The sequence below is a fragment of the Mobula hypostoma genome, chromosome 12, assembly GCF_963921235.1.
Source record: "Mobula hypostoma chromosome 12, sMobHyp1.1, whole genome shotgun sequence".
NCBI lineage: Eukaryota > Metazoa > Chordata > Chondrichthyes > Myliobatiformes > Myliobatidae > Mobula > Mobula hypostoma.
Window position 1 is genome coordinate 20,608,634 of NC_086108.1, and position 19,497 is coordinate 20,628,130.

A 19,497-nucleotide genomic window follows, 5' to 3' on the forward strand; every position below is an offset into this window, starting at 1 on the left:
ATGTAAATTGGGTCGTGCGGTCCGCTACCCCTTCTGAAGTCAACAGCCAATTCCTTCGACTTGCTGACATTGAGGGATAGGTTATTGTCTTTGCACCATGCTACCAGGTTCTTAATTTCCTCTCTGTACTCAAACTCATCATTACCCAAGATACGGCCTACAATTGTTGTGTCAACAGCAAACTTATATATTGAGTTTGATGGAAACTTGGCTACACAATCATGGGTGTACAGTGAGTACAGCAGGGGGCTGAGTACACAGCCTTGTGGGGCACCGGTGCTCAGAGTGATTGTAGAGGAGAGCTTGTCCCCTGCTTTTACAGCCTGGGTCCTGTCTGTGAGGAAGTTGAAGATCCAGCTGCAGATCTGAGTGCTAAGGCCCAGGTTCCAGAGCTTAGGAATCAGTTTATTTGGAATGATGGTATTAAAGGCAGAGCTGTAGTCAATGAAAAGGAGCCTTACGTATGCGTCTTTATTCTCCAGGTGTTATAAGGAGGAATGTAGGGCCAGAGAGATGGCATCTGCCGTTGACCTGTTGCTCCGGTAGGCAAATTGCAAAGCGTCGAGGTTGACCATTAGGCTGTGGTTGATATGTGCCATAACCAATCTCTCGAAGCACTTCATAGCAATTGATGTCAGAGCCACAGGTCGATAGTCATTCAGGCATGCCACCTTGCTCTTCTTCGGCACTGGGATTATCATTGCCTTTTTAAAACACGAGGGGATCTCAAACTGAAGCCAGGAGCAGTTGAAGATGTTAGCAAATACTCCAGCTAGCTCGCTTGCACAGGCCCGGAGAACCCATCCTGGGACGTCATCTGGGCCCGTCTCCTTCCTTGGATTTATCTTCAGGAAGGCCCTTCTAACGTCCTCCTCGGTGACGATGAATCTCGATGCCACCAGGTCTGGTTCATCCGGAGGGAGCAGGACACTCCTCTTCTGTTTGAATCTTGTGTAGAATACGTTAAGTTCGTCAGGAAGAGAAGCGCCACAGTTATTGATATTCCCAGCCTTTTCTTTGTGCCCAGTGATCTCATTTAGACCCTGCCATAGTCTACTGGCATCCCTCTGGTTAGCCTGGGCTTCCAACTTGGCTCGATATTGCCTCTTGGCGCCCTTAATGGCTTTCCAGAGTTCACGCCTGGATTCCATGTAGCAACTGGTATCTCCAGCCCTAAAAGCCGCACCTCTAGCCTTTAAAAGGGACTTGACCTCATAATTCATCCAAGGTTTCCGGTTAGGGAATACCCGGATCGTCTTGCGAGACACACAGTCCTCCGTGCATTTCCAAATGAAGTCCGTGACAGCTGAGGCATACTCATCGAGGTTAGCTGCCGAGTCCTTGAATACTAACCAGTCCACCGATTCAAAGCAGTCACGGAGGACCTCATCTGTTTCCTCCGTCCAACGTGACACTAGTTTTGACACCGTGACCTCCCGCTTCAATTTCTGTTTGTAAGCCGGCAGGAGGAATACGGCCTGATGGTCTGATTTTCCGAAGTGAGGTCGTGGGACGAAACGGTAGGCATCCTTGACTTGCATAGTACTGGATCACTGGTCTTGAATGTCACAGATCTAGCCCTTAGCAGACTATGAATCTCCTGGTTTACCCATGGCTTTTGATTTGGGTATGTCCAGTATGTTCTGGAAGAAACATACTCATCTACACAGGTTTTGATTAAGTCAGTGACATCTGTGGCATATTTATTCAGAGTCCACTGATTCAAAGCAGTCCTGTAAGTGCTCTCTTGCCACCTTTGACCATACCATCTTGGTTCTTACCACTGGTGCTGCAGTCTTTAGTCTCTAAGCTAGAAATAGAAGTATAGCCAAGTGATCGGACTTTCCAAAGTGTGGACATGGGATGGCACGGTAAGCATTCCTGATGGTGGTATAACACTAGTCAAGTATGTTGGCTCCTCTGATTCTACAGGTCATCTGTTGATGGTAGTTGATCAGAAACTTTTTCAAGTCGGCCTGGTTGAAATCTCCTACAAAGATAAGGAAGGCATCAGGGTCCAGTTTCGTGTCTGCTAATTACGTTGTTCAGCTCCTCCAGAATATGCCTACAGTTGCCCTGAGTTGGAATGTACACCACTACCTGGATGATGGTGAAAACTCCCGTAGCAAATAAAATGGATGGCATTTGACTGCTAGATGTTCCAAGTCAGGTGAGCAGGGTTGAGACAGAACCATCACGCTTATACACACGTGATGAATTAATCATCAAATATACTCCACGTTCTGTCTTGAAGATACTAAGTTGTCCTGTCTTTGCAGAGAATGGTGAAGACACTGAGCTACAGCGCTGCATCCAAAATGGTGGGGATAGACATATTTCCGTAAAGCAAAGTATACAGCAGTCTGAGATGTCCCTCTGATACAGAATCCTTCCTCTGAGGTCTTCAGTATTATTTTCCAGAGACTGCACCTTCACCAGCAGGATAACGGAGCTGCATGGAAACAGTCACCACTTAATGGCGCCATTTTACAGCAATTAACACAGAGCGGGTTGGAAATATAATAGTCCAAAATAAAAGATTTTGTGCATTTTTCAAATGTCCTAGCAATTTTTTTAAGATAAACAAAAATGCAAAGGATTCAAAATTTAATATTTTGATTCACTTTACTCAGTTTTATATATTTTGCATCTACAACAAAGTTACTAATTACATGCCCTACTGCATTCACAATAAGCTTTCAATTTTGCATTATTTAGACATAGGATGGGATTGAACCATTTCCATTGCTGAATGACTAAAAGCCTGAATAAAATTAGCCCCAACTCCATAGCCTTTCCCCCCACCATATAATTTAATGATTATCAAAAATCTATTAACACTGGAATTAAATCAAGAATTGGCTTGCAAAAGGGAGATCCAAATTCTGTCACTTTCAAAAAGGCCTAGCTTTAATGTTTTGCTTAACAAGCACTATTTCTTTATATTGACTGTTTCAGCTTCCCTATATATAAATGTTGAAACAAATGATGGAAACAAAATCTTCCATTGGTACTTCCATTGTACCATTCTATTCATTTAAGGATTTGGGGCCAAACCATTTTGAGGATTAACAATGTTGTGCCTTTATTTAAGCAAGGCTGCAAAGATAAGCTAATGAACTACAGGGCAGTGAGTGTCGCATTAGTGGTGGGAAAGTTACTGGAAGGAATTCTGAAGGACAGGATCTATTTGCATTTGAAAAAGTACTGATTAGAGATAGTTAAGATGGCTTTGTTTATTGAAGATCATGTCACACAATGAGTTTTTTTGAGGAGGTGACAAAAGGATTAATGAAGGCAAGGTAGAAGTCCTTGTTAACATGGACGTCAGCAAGGCCTTTGACAAAGTACCTCATGGTGGCTGCACATAGAAGTTTAAATACATGGGATCCAAAGTGAGTAAGCAAAGTGGATATAAAATTGGCTTGATTGTAGGAGGCTGACAGTGGAAGTGAAAGGATACTTTTCAGATTGGGAACCTGGAACTAATGACATCTGGTCCTTAGGTTGCGATTCTAAATTGGAGAAAGAGCAATTTTGATGGTATCAGAAAGGATCTGGCAAGTGTGGTTTGGGACAGGCTGTTTTCTAGCAAAGATAGTAAGTGGGAGGCTTTCAAAAGTAAAATTTTGAGAGAACAACATTCGTATATTCCTGTCAGAAAAAAAAAGCAATGATACCGGGTTTAGAGAATCTCGTTTATGAAAAATATTGAGGGCCTAGTTAAGAAAAAGGTGGTGCATAGCAGGTATAGGCAGGTAGGAATAACTAAGGTACTTGAGGAAAGTAAGAAATGCAAGAGAACACTGAAGAAGGAAATCAAGAGGGCTAAAAGAAGGCATGAGGTTGCTCTAGCAAACAAGATGAAGGAGAATCCTAAGGGCTTCTACAGATAACACACATCAAAGTTGCTGGTGAATGCAGCAGGCCAGGCAGTATCTCTTGGAAGAGGTACAGTCGACGTTTCAGGCCGAGACCCTTCGTCAGGACTAACTCATACATATATATTGTTACATACCTCAGGAAATCTGTGATTTTTTTTGTGTGAGAATGATGTAATGGTCTTTTGGAGGTCACCTGATGTAATTTTCCCACTGATGTGAGGTCACGTGATGACATGTGCACCACGGGTATATAAGGGAAGACCTCAGATGACGCAGTTAGTTTTTAGTTTTCCAGCTAGAATATGCATCTGTGTCTCCATTTCTGTTGCATATTTGTTTTTATGACGCAGTTTCATTTTTAAAACAGTTGTTATGTTCTGTTGCAAGGTACAATAGTGCTGGACTGGAAATTTTTGTTAGATGTGTTGATGTACCTTATTCCAGCAGTAGTACGGGAGAGTGAAGAACTTATCGAAGTACAGGACCCAAAGGACTGAGAGGAGTCGGTATCGTTCAGCAGTTTCACAAAGGATCGACCTTATAGTCATAGTCATAGTCATACTTTATTGATCCCGGGGGAAATTGGTTTTCGTTACAGTTACACCATAAATAATAAATAGTAGTAGAACCACAAATAGTTAAATAGTAATGTGTAAATTATGCCAGTAAATTATGAAATAAATTCAGAACCAGCCTATTGGCTCAGGGTGTCTGACCCTCCAAGGGAGGAGTTGTAAAGTTTGATGGCCCACAGGCAGGAATGACTTCCTCTGACGCTCTGTGTTGCGTCTCGGTGGAATGAGTCTCTGGCTGAATGTACTCCTGTGCGCAACCAGTACATTATGTAGTGGATGGGAGACATTGACCAAGATGGCATGCAACTTAGACAGCATCCTCTTTTCAGACACCACTGTGAGAGAGTCCAGTTCCATCCCCACAACATCACTGGCCTTACGAATGAGTTTGTTGATTCTGTTGGTGTCTGCTACCCTCAGCCTGCTGCCCCAGCACACAACAGCAAACGTGATAGCACTGGCCATCACAGGCTCATAGAACATCCTCAGCATCGTCTGGCAGATGTTAAGGACTTCAGTCTCCTCAGGAAATAGAGACGGCTCTGACCCTTCTTGTAGACAGCCTCAGTGTTCTTTGACCAGTCCAGTTTATTGTCAATTCGTATCCCCAGGTATTTGTAATCCTCCACCATGTCCACACTGACCCCCTGGATGGAAACAGGGGTCACTGGTACCTTAGCTCTCCTCCTGCAGATAATTCTGCTCACACCATGTGACAAAGTTTCCTATCGTAGCCCTGTACTCAGCCTCATCTCCCTTGCTGATGCATCCAACAGAGTCATCTGAAAACTTCTGAAGATGACAAGACTCTGTGCAGTAGTTGAAGTCCGAGGTGTAAATGGTGAAGAGAAAGGGAGACAAGACAGTCCCCTGTGGAGCCCCAGTGCTGCTGATCACTCTGTCGGACACACAGTGTTGCAAGCACACGTACTGTGGTCTGCCAGTCATGACGTCAAGAATCCATGATACCAGGGAAGCATCCACCTGCATCGCTGTCAGCTTCTCCCCCAGCAGAGCAGGGCAGATGGTGTTGAACGCACTTGAGAAGTCAAAAAACATGACCCTCACAGTGCTTGCTGGCTTGTCCAGGTGGGCGCAGACACGGTTCAGCAGGTAGACGATGGCATCTTCAACTCCTAGTCGGGGCTGGTAGGCGAACTGGAGGGGATCTAAGTGTGGCCTGACCATAGGCCGGAGCAGCTCCAGAACAAGTCTCTCCAGGGTCTTCATGATGTGGGAGGTCAATGCCACCAGTCTGTAGTCATTGAGGCCGCTGGGGTGCGGTGTCTTCGGCACAGGGACGAGGTAGGACGTCTTCCACAGTACAGGAACCTTCCGGAGCCTCAGGCTCAGGTTGAATACATGGCAAAGTACTCCACATAGCTGAGGGGCACAGGCTTTGAGCACCCTGGTACTGACACCATCCGGTCCTGCAGCCTTGCTTGGGTTGAGACGTTTCAGCTGTCTTCTCACCTGTTCAGCTGTGAAGCCCACAGTGGTGGTTTCGTGTGGGGAAGGGGTATAGTCATGAGAGCAGGGTGGGGAACTGTGAGGAGGGGTAGGAGGGGAGAGTGGAATATGTGTTGGTTGGGGGCCGACAACAGATGGCTCATGTGGGGGATGGGCAGGGGCCACAATGTCAAATCTGTTAAAGAACAGGTTAAGTTCATTGGCCCTGTCCACACTGCCTTCAGCTCCTCTGTTGCTAGTTTTCCGGAACCCAGTGATGGTCCTCATCCCCCTCCAGACTTCTCTCATGTTGTTCTGCTGGAGTTTCCAATCAAGCTTCATTGAGTAGAAACTTATTGAGTCTTCGTTGAAGGAGTAGCGACCCGCAACGAGGATAACTCTTGCCAAAAGAGTAAGGTAGGTCATGCAAAGGTTTGCTCTCTAGAATTTAAGGTCAGTTGTTTTAAACTGTTTATTTCCTGCATCGTGAATCCTTTGGACAGAGCCAGCAGGAAAGTCGTGTCTGTGAAGAAATCCTTCTCCAGAGAAGTCTCTCCCAATTGAACGTATAAATCTGTTCGACTTTCGAATTTTCCATTTTAAGAACTATATCTGACTTTACCGCTTTAAGAACTGTTTTTGCATTTAACGCTTTAAGAACCGGTGCCGAGTGATGATTTGTTGAATGGCTGCATTGCGGTTAACTTCCGGTTAAGGTTTTTGTTTGCTTTTTTTATTGTTTATCCGTGTTTAATAAATGTTTGGTTGTTTTTAAATACAGGTTTCCCCCGCCATCCGAAGGTAGAGCGTTCCTATGAAACGGTTCGTAAGCTGAAATGTCGTAAAGCGAAGAAGCAATTACCATTTATTTATATGGGAAAATTTTGTGAGCGTTCGCAGACCCAAAAATAACCTAATAAATCATGCCAAATAACACATAAAACCTAAAATAACAGTAAAATATAGCAAAAGCAGGAATGATATGATAAATACACAGTCTATATAAACTAGAAATACTTTTCCACAATCATTGTGTTCTCCGTAGCGAAAATCTCATGCAAGCGCTCTCAGCAGAAAATCTCACGCAAGCGCTGTCGGCAAAAGCACTCTCTCCAGTAACCTTTAAGCTATGAATCTGCCAAATCATACCAAATAACACGTAAAAATACACAGCCGATATAAAGTAGAAATAATGTATGTACAGTGTAGTATCACTTAAGGGAATTGGGAAGACATCGAGCACACTGATGATAGTGTGTTAGACTGCGTCGTCACAGGTTGGGGGTGGTGCAGTGGCCGACTGATACCGATCCACGAAGTATGCAGGGGTACAGTGGTAGCTGGGAGGCATCCAGCATATCTTTAAGAAAAAAGCCGAAATAAACATGCTAATTAATTGGGTGCTGCCCGACATGTAATTGTCAGCCCAGATCAGAGGCGATTTCTGATTGCATCGCCTCTGATCTGGGCCGACAATTAAGTGTCGGGCGGCACCTAATTAATTAGTATGTTTATTTCGGCTTTTTTCTTAAAGATGTGCTGTGTGCCTCCCGGCTACCGCTGCATTCTCTGTGAATCGGTATCTGTCCATGGCCTGGGGGTTGGGGTGGTGGGACACTGAGGTGTCATCTCGTCGTCTGTTCCCATTAGGGCAGGCAGCTCATCTTCTCCTATGACTGCGCGCCTCGATGTCGATGGTCGAGGTTCGTCGTCTGCTGTGGCTAATGTGGAAGGCTTGCTTCACTGCTGAGCCTCACGCATTTTTCTATCATACAGTTCTTTGTAAGCACTCAAACCATCCTGCAAGTATCCCCTAAACCTACGTACCCTTTCAAAATTAAAGTCGTACTTTATCATTGCAGCGAAAATCTCATGCAGTTGCTTCACGTTCATTTCGCTAATGAATTTGGTTTCGATTGTTATCCTTTCCTCTTCCAATTGCATCAGCTCTTCATCTATCAGTTCTTGGTCATGGGATGCCAAAACCTCTTCAACATCATATTCGTCACCTTCCACAAGCCAAACTCACATTATCCTTACTTCCTTCACCACGATCAAAACGCTTAATTATGTCTAATTTTACATTAACTGTAACACCCTTACAAGCTCTTTCAGGCTTTTCCGACACCTTAGAACTCATCTTGCTAACGGCTGCTCAGTGCAACGTGTTTAAGCAATGCCATTCCGAATCTGGGGGAGAGCGGCTGCACGGGGCGCGCGCTGCCTTTTATCACGCGCTGATTTTTTTCGTAACAGTGAAAACACCTTCCGTTAGCAAAAACAGGGAACTAATGTAGATCTTTCGTAACAGTGAGGTTTCGTAAAGTGAACGTTCGAAAAGTGGGGGACACCTGTAACCTGCCTTGATTTATATTCATTGTTGTCGATTACATAACAATATTAAAAGCAAAAGAATAGCAAGGGTCAAAACTGGTCCTCTGGAAGATCAGAGTGGTAATCTATGTACAGAGCTGAAAGAGATAGGGCAGATCTGAAATGGGTTTTTGTATCTGTTTTTACTCAGGGGATGGACACACTATCTACAGAAGTGAGGCAATGCAGCAGAGAGCATGGACCCTTTACAATTTATGGAGGAGGACAGGTTTGCTGTCTTGTGGCAAATTAGGGTGGATAAATCCCCAGGGTTTGACAAGGTGTTCCCTCGGACCCCTTGGGAGGCTAGTGCAGAAATTGCAGGGGCCTTAGCCGAGATATTTTAAAAATTCTTAGTGACAGGTGAGATGCCGGAAGATTGGAGAATAGCTAATGTTCATTTGTTATTTAAGAAAGGCTCTAAGAGTACACCAGGAAATTATAGGCTAATAGGCCTGATATCAGTAGTGGGAAAGGTCTTGAAAGGTATTCTAAGGGACTGGATATATATCAGTATTTGGATAGACAGGGATTGATTATGGATTTGTTCATGGAAGGTTGCATCTAACCAATCTTTTACAGTTTTTCGAGAAGGTTATCAGGAAAGTTCATGAAGGCAAGGCAGTGGATGTTGTCTACATGGATCTTAGCAAGGCCTTTGACAAGGTCTGTATGAGAGGTTGGCCAAGAAAGTTTAGTTGCTTAGAATACTGTAAGGGGTTTCTTCTTTAATGCTATTGCTGAGGCTAATCAAAATGGCTTCTTTGTTATGTTAGAATAAAGTAGCTTCTTTGTTATGTTAACTACTGAGAAAGTTCTCTCCCTAGCAGTTTATTTGGGTTATATTACTGATAATGAGGGTTGTATTAATTTGCTAACCAACTGGGATAGATGTTATTCTTTCTTGTGTGTCTGTAAGCTATTGTTTCTCATGGGCTTTGGGGCAGAAAGTGGATGGGGACAGAGATAGGAGACGCGATGCTGTGAGCTGGGCGGCGGAACGGACCCCGAACGGGAGTCTTAGGCCCAGGGTCTTCGGCAAGGAGAGGAGACAAAGACAGACTCGTGTGGAGCGTCTGGTTGACCACCGTGGTTGGTCCCAGGCGTCGGGTCGAGGAGGTCAGAGGGGATCGAAGGGTGGAAAGTGGATTCCGTTAATTGAGCTCCAACTGTTGTGCACGAAGTGGTTGAACTTCGATAAGTTTGATGCCTTTTACTTTCCTTTTATATTTTATCTCTACTAATTATATAGTTCTAGTAAGATCTATAAAATGTTATCATTTAAGCACATATGGTGTATTGTCTGTTATTTGGCCGGGTGGGGTACATCACACAGCATCCACACAAACTTGATTACCCAGTTCGGCAGGGCTGAAAACTGCTCCCCCTAAACGAAAGCGAGCTGAGCAAGCCTGAGGCTTACCAGGGGCTATGGAAGGTTGCATCTAACCAATCTTTTAGAGTTTTTCGAGAAGGTTATCAGGAAAGTTCATGAAGGCAAGGCAGTGGATGTTGTCTACATGGATTTTAGCAAGGCCTTTGACAAGGTCTGCATGAGAGGTTGGCCAAGAAAGTTTAGTTGCTTAGAATACAATATGAGCTATTAAATTAGACATTGGCTTCACAGGAGAAGTAGGGAGTAGATGATTGCCTCTAGTGACTGGAAGCCTGTGACTAGTGGTGTGCTGCAGAGATCGGCGCTGGGTTCATTGTTGTTTGTTATTTATTTCAACGATCTGGATCTTAATGTGGTAAACTGGATCAGCGAATTTACAGATGACAAGACTGGGGGTGTAGTGGACAGCTAGGAAGGCTATCAAAGCTTGCAGCGGGATCTGGACCTGCTGAGAAAATAGGCTAAAAAATGGAAGATGGGTTTAATTCAGACAAGTGTGAGGAGTTGCACTTTGGGTGGACCAGCCAGGGTAGGCCTTACATGGTGAACGGTTGGGCACTGAGGAGTGCAGTACCACAGAGGGATCTGGGAATACAGATCCATAATTCCTTGAAAGTGGCATCACAGGTAGATAGGGTTGTAAAGAAAGCTTTTAGCATGTTGGCCTTTATAAATCAATGTATTGAATAAAGGAGTTGGGATGTTATGTTGAAATTGTATAAGACATTGATGAGGCCTAATTTGGAGTATCATGTGCAGCTCTGTTCGCCTACCTACAGAAATAATATAAATGAGATTGAAAGAGTGCAGGAAAAATGTACACGATGTTGCTGGTACTTGACCTGAGTTATAGGGAAAGGTTGAATAGGTTAGGACTTTATTCCCTAGAACGTAGAAGATTAAGTAGAGTTTTGATAAAGGTATAAAAAATTATGAGGGGTATAGATAGGGTAAATGCAAGCAGGCTTTTCCCATTGAGTTTGGATGAGACTACAACTAGAGATCATGGTTTAAGGATGACAGGTGAAATGTTTAAGAACACGAGGGGAATCAACTTAATTCAGAGGGTGGTGACAGTGTAGAACGAGCTGCCAGCGCAAGTGGTGTATATGGGTTTGATTTCAACATTTAAGAGCAATTTGGAAAGGTACATGTACAGGAAAGGTATGGAGGGCTATGGTTTAGGTGCAGGTTGATGGGACTAGGCAGATTCATGGTTTAGCATGAACTAGATGCGCAAAGGGCCTGTTTCTGTGCAGTAGTGTTCTATGACACTACGGCTGTACCTTAGTGCTATCCATAATGTTTTGTTATCTGCAGGATGTCCATGACCGTATCCTTTGTGGACAAGGAGAAAGTTTATTGCATTTAGAGTCAACAAGATTATGGCTTTTATAACTGAAGAAAACAAATGAAGTGATATATTTGCAAACCGGCTCCATTCTGTTTAAAAGTTCTCTGGTTTCTCTTCAAATCATATAAAAGTTTGAGCCTCTTGTCATATATCACTTTAATTCTCTAACCTAGTTGCATTCTGACCTCCCTACCTATGGCTCATAGATTATTCCAACAATATATAATATAAGCTTAAGGATAGTACCTTGTCCTTCATTGGGTTACATTTTAGCCATCAGGACTTAATATTGAACTTTAACAATTAACAGTTCTATACAATAGATAGTCTATTCTTCATTGAATCTAGATATCTGTTAGCAGCTGCTTCCTGGACAACTTCAGTCTGGGCCCTCCCACAGAGGTTTCCTCTCTTTTGTTACCACTCTTCCCCTCTCTGCAACTTTAAACTGGGTTTTTTATTTTTCAGGTTCTGATGTATGCTTGACCCAAAACATAGACTCTCTCTACTGAAGCTGCTTAACCTGCTGAGTGCTTCAAGCATTTTCAGTTTTTGTTTCAAAATTCCAGGTCCGATGGTTTTTGCTCCATTTACTCTCCAGTATCACCACATTTACATTTCTTAGGTAAGGATTTTGCTGTCAACATATCAATCAGGTGATCAGCATCAGAGTGGCAATTCATTATTTGAAACACTGGTCCACAAATAATCTGTACGTTTTGCCACCAGAATGTCAAGAATTAGAAAAATGCTAAATACTAAAAAAAGAAATCAAAGAAAATGCCGTTTTTGAGTATATCTGTCAGTCAGTAAAGCTGATATATGACTCAGCTTATAAACTATCTTGAACAGTAGAAAAGGCATTTACCCAACAGCAACAGCTATAGATAAGAGCAGTACGTGGAACTATTACACATCAAAAATCAGCCTAATGTAAATATGATTTGCAAAAATCACTTGCCTTTCAAATGCTGGCCATGACACTTCTTCACTGAGTTCAGAACCTTCACTGCTACCTGAAGCAAAAAATGTTAAGGCATTGAATGTCACATTACGCAGACATTCATGTAAACTTAAAGTACTTTTAACAAAGTTTATGTCTTAACTAGGTAATGGATGGTTTTGTTTTCCTTACTTTCTGGTGATAAAAGTGCACATTACTGATAAAAAGATAATTATCTAGGAATCTCACTATTATTAAGTTGATTATTTACCAAATGTTCAATACTATTCTTTGATTAACTCACTTATCATTCAGATCAGGAATCTGAACTGCATTGTGTATTGGACGGAAGACCCATTTCACAGATGCTGAGGCTTCACTTATCTAGAGGAGGTGAGGAGAATACAGTCAAAGCTTAGGTTACCTGAGAGGTGGAAAGAAAGGATTTAGGTCAAAATGCTCAGGGGGTGGCAAAAGAGCCAAATTCAAGTAATGGAGTCCATGGGGAGACCTGTCATGAGCAAAGGGCAAAATTGGGCAACTCAGGGTGGTTTTAAGTGCCAAGTTCCACAGTCTTAGATACATTCCTTCTAAACATCTGTGACTTAAGCAAACTTACTTTTCAAAGTTTGCTTCTATATGAGTGACATATGCAAAATGCTGCAGGAATTCAGCAGGCCAGGCAGCATCTATAGTAAAGAGTAAACAGTCAGCCTTTCCAGCAGAGACCCTTCGTCAGGACTGGAGAAAAAAGACGAGCAGTTAGAGTAATAAGGTGCGGGGAGGGGAGGAAGAAATACAAGGTAGGAGGTGATAGGTGAAACTGAGAGCCGGGGAGGGGTAAAGTAAAGAGCTGGGCAGTCAGTTGGTGGAAGAAGGGAGAATCTGATAGGAGAGGACAGAAAGCCATGGAAGAAAGGGAAGGGGGTGAAGCACCAGTAGGAGGTCATGGGCAGGTAAGCAGATAATGTGAGAGAGGGAAATGGGAATTGGGAATGGTGAACGGGCAGAGGGGGGGCATTCCTAAAAATTTGATAAAATCTATGTTTATGCCCTCAGTTTAACATAGAACATAGAACAGTACAGGACAGTACAGTACAGGCCCTTTGGCCCACAATGTTGTGCCGACCCTTAAACCCTGCCTCCCATATAACCCACCACTGTAAATTCCTCCATATACCTGTCTAGTAGTCTCTTAAATTTCACTAGTGTATCTGCCTCCACCACTGACTCAGGCAGTGCATTTCATGCACCAACCACTCTCTGACTGAAAAAAACCTTCCTCTAATATCCCCCTTGAACTTCCCACCCCTTACCTTAAAGCCATATCCTCTTGTATTGAGCAGTGGTGCCCTGGGGAAGAGGCGCTGGCTGTCCACTCTGTCCATTACTCTTATTATCTTGTATACCTCTATCATGTCTCCTCTCATCCTCCTTCTCTCCAAAGGGTAAAGCCCTAGCTCCCTTAATCTCTGATCATAATGCATACTCTCTAAACCAGGCAGCATCCTGGTAAATCTCCTCTGTACCTTTTCCAATGCTTCCACATCTTCCTATAGTGACGCGACCGGAACTGGACACAGTATTTCAAGTGTGGCCTAACCAGAGTTTTATAGAGCTGCATCATTACCTCCTGACTCTTAAACTCTATCCCTTGACTTATGAAAGCTAACACCCCATAAGCTTTCTTATCTACCCTATCTACCTGTGAGGCAACTTTCAGGGATCTGTGGACATGTGCCCCCAGATCCCTCTGCTCCTCCACACTATCAAGTATCCTCCCATTTACTTTGTACTCTGCCTTGGAGTTTGTCCTTCCAAAGTGTATCACCTCACGCTTCTCCGGGTTGAACTCCATCTGCCACTTCTCAGCCCACTTCTGCATCCTATTAATGTCTCTATGCAATGTTCAACAATCCGCTACATTATCCACAACACCACTAACCTTTGTGTCATCTGCAAACTTGCCAATCCACCCTTCTACCCCAACATTCAGGTCGTTAATAAAAATCACAAAAATTAGAGGTCTCAGAACCGAACCATGTGGGACACCACTAGTCACAACCCTCCAATCTGAATGTACTCCCTCCACCACGGCCATCTGCCTTCTGCAGGCAAGCCAATTCTGAATCCTCCTGGCCAAACGTCCCTGGATCCCATGCCTTCTGACTTTCTGAATAAGCCTACTGTGTGGAACCTTGTCAAATGCCTTACTGAGATCCATACAGATCACATCCACTGCACTACCCTCATCTATATGCCTGGTCACCTCCTCAAAGAACTCTATCGGGTTTGTTAGACACGATCTGCCCTTCACAAAGCCATGCTGACTGTCCCTGATCAGATCATGATTCTCTAAATGTCTGTAGATCCTATCTCTAAGAATCTTTTCTAACAGCTTTCCCACTACAGACGTAAGGCTCACTGGTCTATAATTACCCCGACTATCCCTACTACCTTTTTTGAACAAGGGGACAACACTCGCCTCCCTCCAATCCTCCAGTACCATTCCCGTGGACAACGAGGACATAAAGATCCTAGCTAGAGGCTCAACAATCTCTTCCCTCGCCTCATGGAGCAGCCTGGGGAAATTTCTGTCAGGCCCCGGGGACTTATCCGTCCTAATGTATTTTAACAATTCCAACACCTCCTCTCCCTTAATATCAACATGAACCTCACTCATATTGTCCTCACCGTCATCAAGTTCCCTCTCATTTGTGAATACCGAAGAGAAGTATTCATTGAAGACTTCGCTCACTTCCACAGCTCCAGGCATATCTTCCCACCTTTATCTCTAATCGGTCCTACCTTCACTCCTGTCATCCTCTTGTTCTTCACATAATTGAAGAATGCCTTGGGGTTTTCCTTTACCCTGTTCGCCAAGGCCTTCTCATGCCCCCTTCTTGCTCTTCTCAGCCCCTTCTTAAGCTCCTTTCTTGCTTCCCTATATTCCTCAATAGACCCATCTGATCCTTGCTTCCTAAACCTCATGTATGCTGCCTTCTTCAACCTGACTAGATCTTCCACCTCACTTGTCACCCATGGTCCTTCACCCTACCATTCTTTATCTTCCTCACTGGGACAAATTTATCCTTAACATCCTACAAGAGATCTCTAAACATCGACCACACGTCCATAGTACATTTCCCTGCGAAAACATCATCCTAATTCACACCCGCAAGTTCTAGCCTTATAGCCTCATAATTTGCCCTTCCCCAATTAAAAAATTTCCTGTCCTCTCTGATTCTGTCCTTTTCCATGATAATGCTGAAGGCCAGGAGTATAGCCTCATGATCTCCTAACCACATACTTAAACCTTTTCCTGTAGTCCCTATTATAATATCTTTTCTTTTAATTACGCATGATCCACTTCTAGGATAAATATTCTGCTAAAACTAACAGACATCTGCTTTGAATTGTGTCAATAGTCAAATGGCCTACTTGCTTTTCAACAGGTGCAGATGTCAAAGGTCTGTGTCAGTAACTGTTCACTGAGTGATCATAATCCTAGTTGACACAACAATGCCACCTGGAAATTAAATTGACCTTTATTTCCTGATACATTTCTCTACCCCCTAACATAAAGCGTATTCATTATAACGTAAAGAACCTTGTTAATCAAGGATACTTAATCCAACAAGTTAACACACCAGAGTGGCTTTTGATAAAACCCTTGAAGCTCAGCAGTTTGAAGCTGTGATGAAATTACCAACCCAAATGCAAAAAGTAGTGTGTGGTAGAGTTTATCACATTAAAATCATTAGTTGACTTTCTAATAGTCAGTTCTGGAAACAAATCACACAATCCACTTGGAAAACCAAAGCTTAAGTCACAATGCTTTCATTGCACAGTGCTGGGTGAGGAGTTGGGGAAGGGGGAGAGAATTGATTCCACTAAATTACAATAGATTGGAACTAATCAGGTGCTAATCAATATTAGGGAAGTTAAAGTCACCCATGATAACAACCCTGTTATTTTTGGACCTTTCCAAAATCTGCCTCCCAATCTGCTCCCCTGTATCTCTGCTGCTACCAGGGGGCCTATAGAATACCCCCAATAGAGTAACTGCTCCCTTCCTGTTCCTGACTTCCACCCATACTGACTCAAAAGAGGATCCTGCTACATTACCCACCCTTTCTGTAGCTGTAGTAGTATCCCTGACCAGTAAGGCCACCCCTCCTCCCCTCCCCCCCCCATCCCTTTTAAAGCACTGAAATCCAGGAATATTGAGAATCCATTCCTGCCCTGGTGCCAGCCAAGTCTCTGTAATGGCCACTACATCATAATTCCATGTATGTATCCAAGCTCTCAGTTCATCACCTTTGTTCCTGATGCTTCTTGCATTGAGGTACACACATTTCAGCCCTTCTACCTTACTGTCTTTACACCGTTTATTCTGCTTTCCTCAAAGCCTCTCTATATGTTAGATCTGGCTTTACTCCATGCACTTCTTTCACTGCTCCATCATTCTGGGTCCCATCCCCCTCGCAAATTAGTTTAAACCCTCCCAAACCATGCTAGCAAACCTACCTGCAAGGATATTGCTCCCCCTCGAGTTCAGGTGCAACCCATCCAATCTGTACAGGTCCCACCTTCCCCAGAAAAGATCCCAATGATCTAAAAATTTAAAACCCTGCTCCCTGCACCAACTCCTCAGCCACACATTCAACTGCCATCTCCTCCAATTCTTACCATCTCTGTCACGTAGCACTGGCAGCAATCCTGAGAACGTCACCCTTGAGGTCCTGTTCTTCAGCCTTCTGCCTAATTCCCGAAACTCACACTTCAGGACCTCATCCCTTTTCCTGCCTATGTCGTTGGTCCCAACCTGTATCACGACTTCTGGTTGCTTTCCCTCTTGTATCAGGATGTCGTGCACCCGGTCAGAGACATCCCGAACCCTGGCACCCGGGAGGCAACAAACCATGCGGGTGTCCTTCTCACACCCATAAATTATCCTGACTGCTCCCCTGACTATAGTCTCCAATGACAACAGCTCTCCTCTTCTCTGTCCCACCCTTCTGCACCACCGGCTCAGACTCAGTGCCGGAGGCCCTGCCACCGTGGCTCACCCCTGGTCAGTTGTCCCTGCCAACAGTATCCAGGACGGTAAACTTATTATTCAGGGGAATGGCTACAGGGGTGCTCTGCACTACCTGTCTGCTCACCTTCGCTTTCCCCTCTCTGACTGTCACCCAACAACCTGCTTCTGACAACCTAGGTGTGACTACCTCCCTGTCGCTCTCATCATTCTCCCTTATGAGTCGAAGGTCATCCAGCTGCTGCTCCAGATTCCTTACATGGTCTTCCAGATGTCATGTCAGAATGGGAATGGGAAGTGGAATTAAAATGAGTGGCCACTGGGAGATCCGACTTTTTCTGGCAGATGGAGCATAGGTGCTCAGTAAACCCGTCTCCCAATCTACATCGGGCCTCACTGATATACAGGATCCCACACCGGGAGCATCAGGTACAGTGGATGACCCCCAACAGATTCACAGATGAAGTGTCACCTCTCCTCTAAGGACAGTTTGGAGCCCTGAATCGTAGTGAGGGAGGAGATGTTGGGGCAGATGTAGTACTTGTTCTGCTTGTAAGGGTAAGTGCCAGGAGGGAGATATGTGGGGAGGGACAAATGGACAAGGTAATCACGTAGTGAGCGATCCCTGCAGAAAGCAGAAAGTGAGAGGGACGGAAAGATGTGCTTGGTGGTGGGATCCCATTGGAGATGGTGGAAGTTATGGAGAATTATGTGCTGGACGCGGAGGCTAGTAGGGTGATCGGTGAGGACAGGAGAATGGAATGAGGGCAGACGTACGAAAAATGGAAGAGAGGTAGGTGAGTGCGCAAAACAGGAGAGATGCAGGTGAGTGTACAAAATAGAAGAGGTGCGGGTGAGCATCTCACCCGCAACTCTTCTATTTCGCGCATGTCTGCCCTCACCCCATCCTCTCTCCACCCCACCAGAGAAAGGGTTCCTCTTGTACTCACCTACCACTCACCAACCTCCTTGCAGGTGGAACAAATGCTACACCTCTTCTGTCACTACTATTCAGGGCCCCAAACAGTCCTTTCAGGTGAGGTGAGGTGCTGGGGTCACAGCTTACGTGGGTCAAAAATGAGGTCCCTATAAATGTGGAGCAGAGTATATCAGCCAGAAGGATGCAGGGTGGAAATGCGAATCAAGGAGCACAGGAGATGTATTCTTTTGGGTACCTGGAGAAATCGGCAGTAGCAGAACATTGCATTCTCAATGGCCATAGGATTGACTTCGACGGCACAAAACGACTGTGCTTTTGGGACAGGACAGCCTGGTAAAGGAAGCCATTGAAATAAAACTATAGAGGATAAGAATTTTAAAAAAGACAAAGGTCTCACTCTAAGCAAGAAGTGGAATTCAATTATAAACAAGGTGGGCGAGCGGAAACCTGATTGGATGAGGACTAACCAATTAGGAGAGATAGAGCACAGGGGTATAAATACCACCATACTAGACTTGCCCACATATTATCCCTGAAAAACGGCAGAGTTTGTCATCGTAACGTAGATTATAATCAACACTTACACCCAGCCTGAAGCCCGAGAAGTCAGAGGAATATCGGGCATGGATTGGGATATTGAACTGGGGCATTATTGAACTGGAAGCTCAATGTTCCAAGGTACACATGCAGCAGGCATGATAGTGTGGAGTTAAGACATGAGGGGGAAGTTGAGTTTTTGATGAGGAAGAACATGCCAGCAGTACTTGGTGATGATACTTGGGGGTGGGGGGGGGATCATCCAATTAGATAACGTGGCTTGAATTTGGGAATAAGAAAGGGTGATCACTTTGATAGAATTGTACTATAGGCCCCTTAATACTCTGCGGGGGTTAGAGGAGCAAATATCTTGATGTATCACAGACATCTCAGGAATAATAGGGTTGTAATCCTAGGTGATTACAACTTCCATCATAATAAATGTGATTGCCATTGCACAAAGGGCTCCAATGGGGTGGAATATGTTAAGTGCATCTGGGACATTTTCTCAAGCAATATGCAGATAATTTTACACGAGAGGGTACAACATTAGATTTCCTACTGGGCAAGGAAGCAGGACAAGTGTCTGAAGCATCAGTGGGAGAGCACAATAGGTCTAGAGACTTTAAGTCTATTAATTATAAAATAATTTTGATAAAAGATAGTACTGGCTCACAGATTATAATCTTAAATTGAGCAAGACAAAATATGAAGACATTATTTATTTATTTTATTTAGAGATAGAGCACGGAATAGGCCCTTTCAGCCACACCACCCCCCCAGCAACCTCAAACAACCCCACTTTAACCCTAGCCTAATCATGGGACAATTTACAATGACCAATCAACTTGTCCAGTATATCTTTGGAATGTGGGAGGAAACCCGAGGACCTGGAGAAAATCCAAGCATTCTACCTTACAGGGGATGCTAGGATTGAACTCTGGACTCCGGTGCACCATGCTGTAATAGTGTTGCACTAATTGCTATGCTACTGCGGCATCCATT

General features: G+C 44.1%; 1 protein-coding gene across 9 annotated transcripts in view; it reads right to left on the reverse strand.

The window, feature by feature from the left end:
• ralgps2 (Ral GEF with PH domain and SH3 binding motif 2) overlaps positions 1-19,497 on the reverse strand; it is a 566,060-nt gene that overhangs the window by 89,573 nt on the left and 456,990 nt on the right. For all 9 annotated transcript variants that reach the window (XM_063063724.1, XM_063063722.1, XM_063063726.1 and 6 more), the window contains one exon: positions 11,993-12,047. In XM_063063724.1, the coding sequence (XP_062919794.1) occupies positions 11,993-12,047 (55 nt within the window). The remainder of the gene's footprint in view (positions 1-11,992; positions 12,048-19,497) is intronic.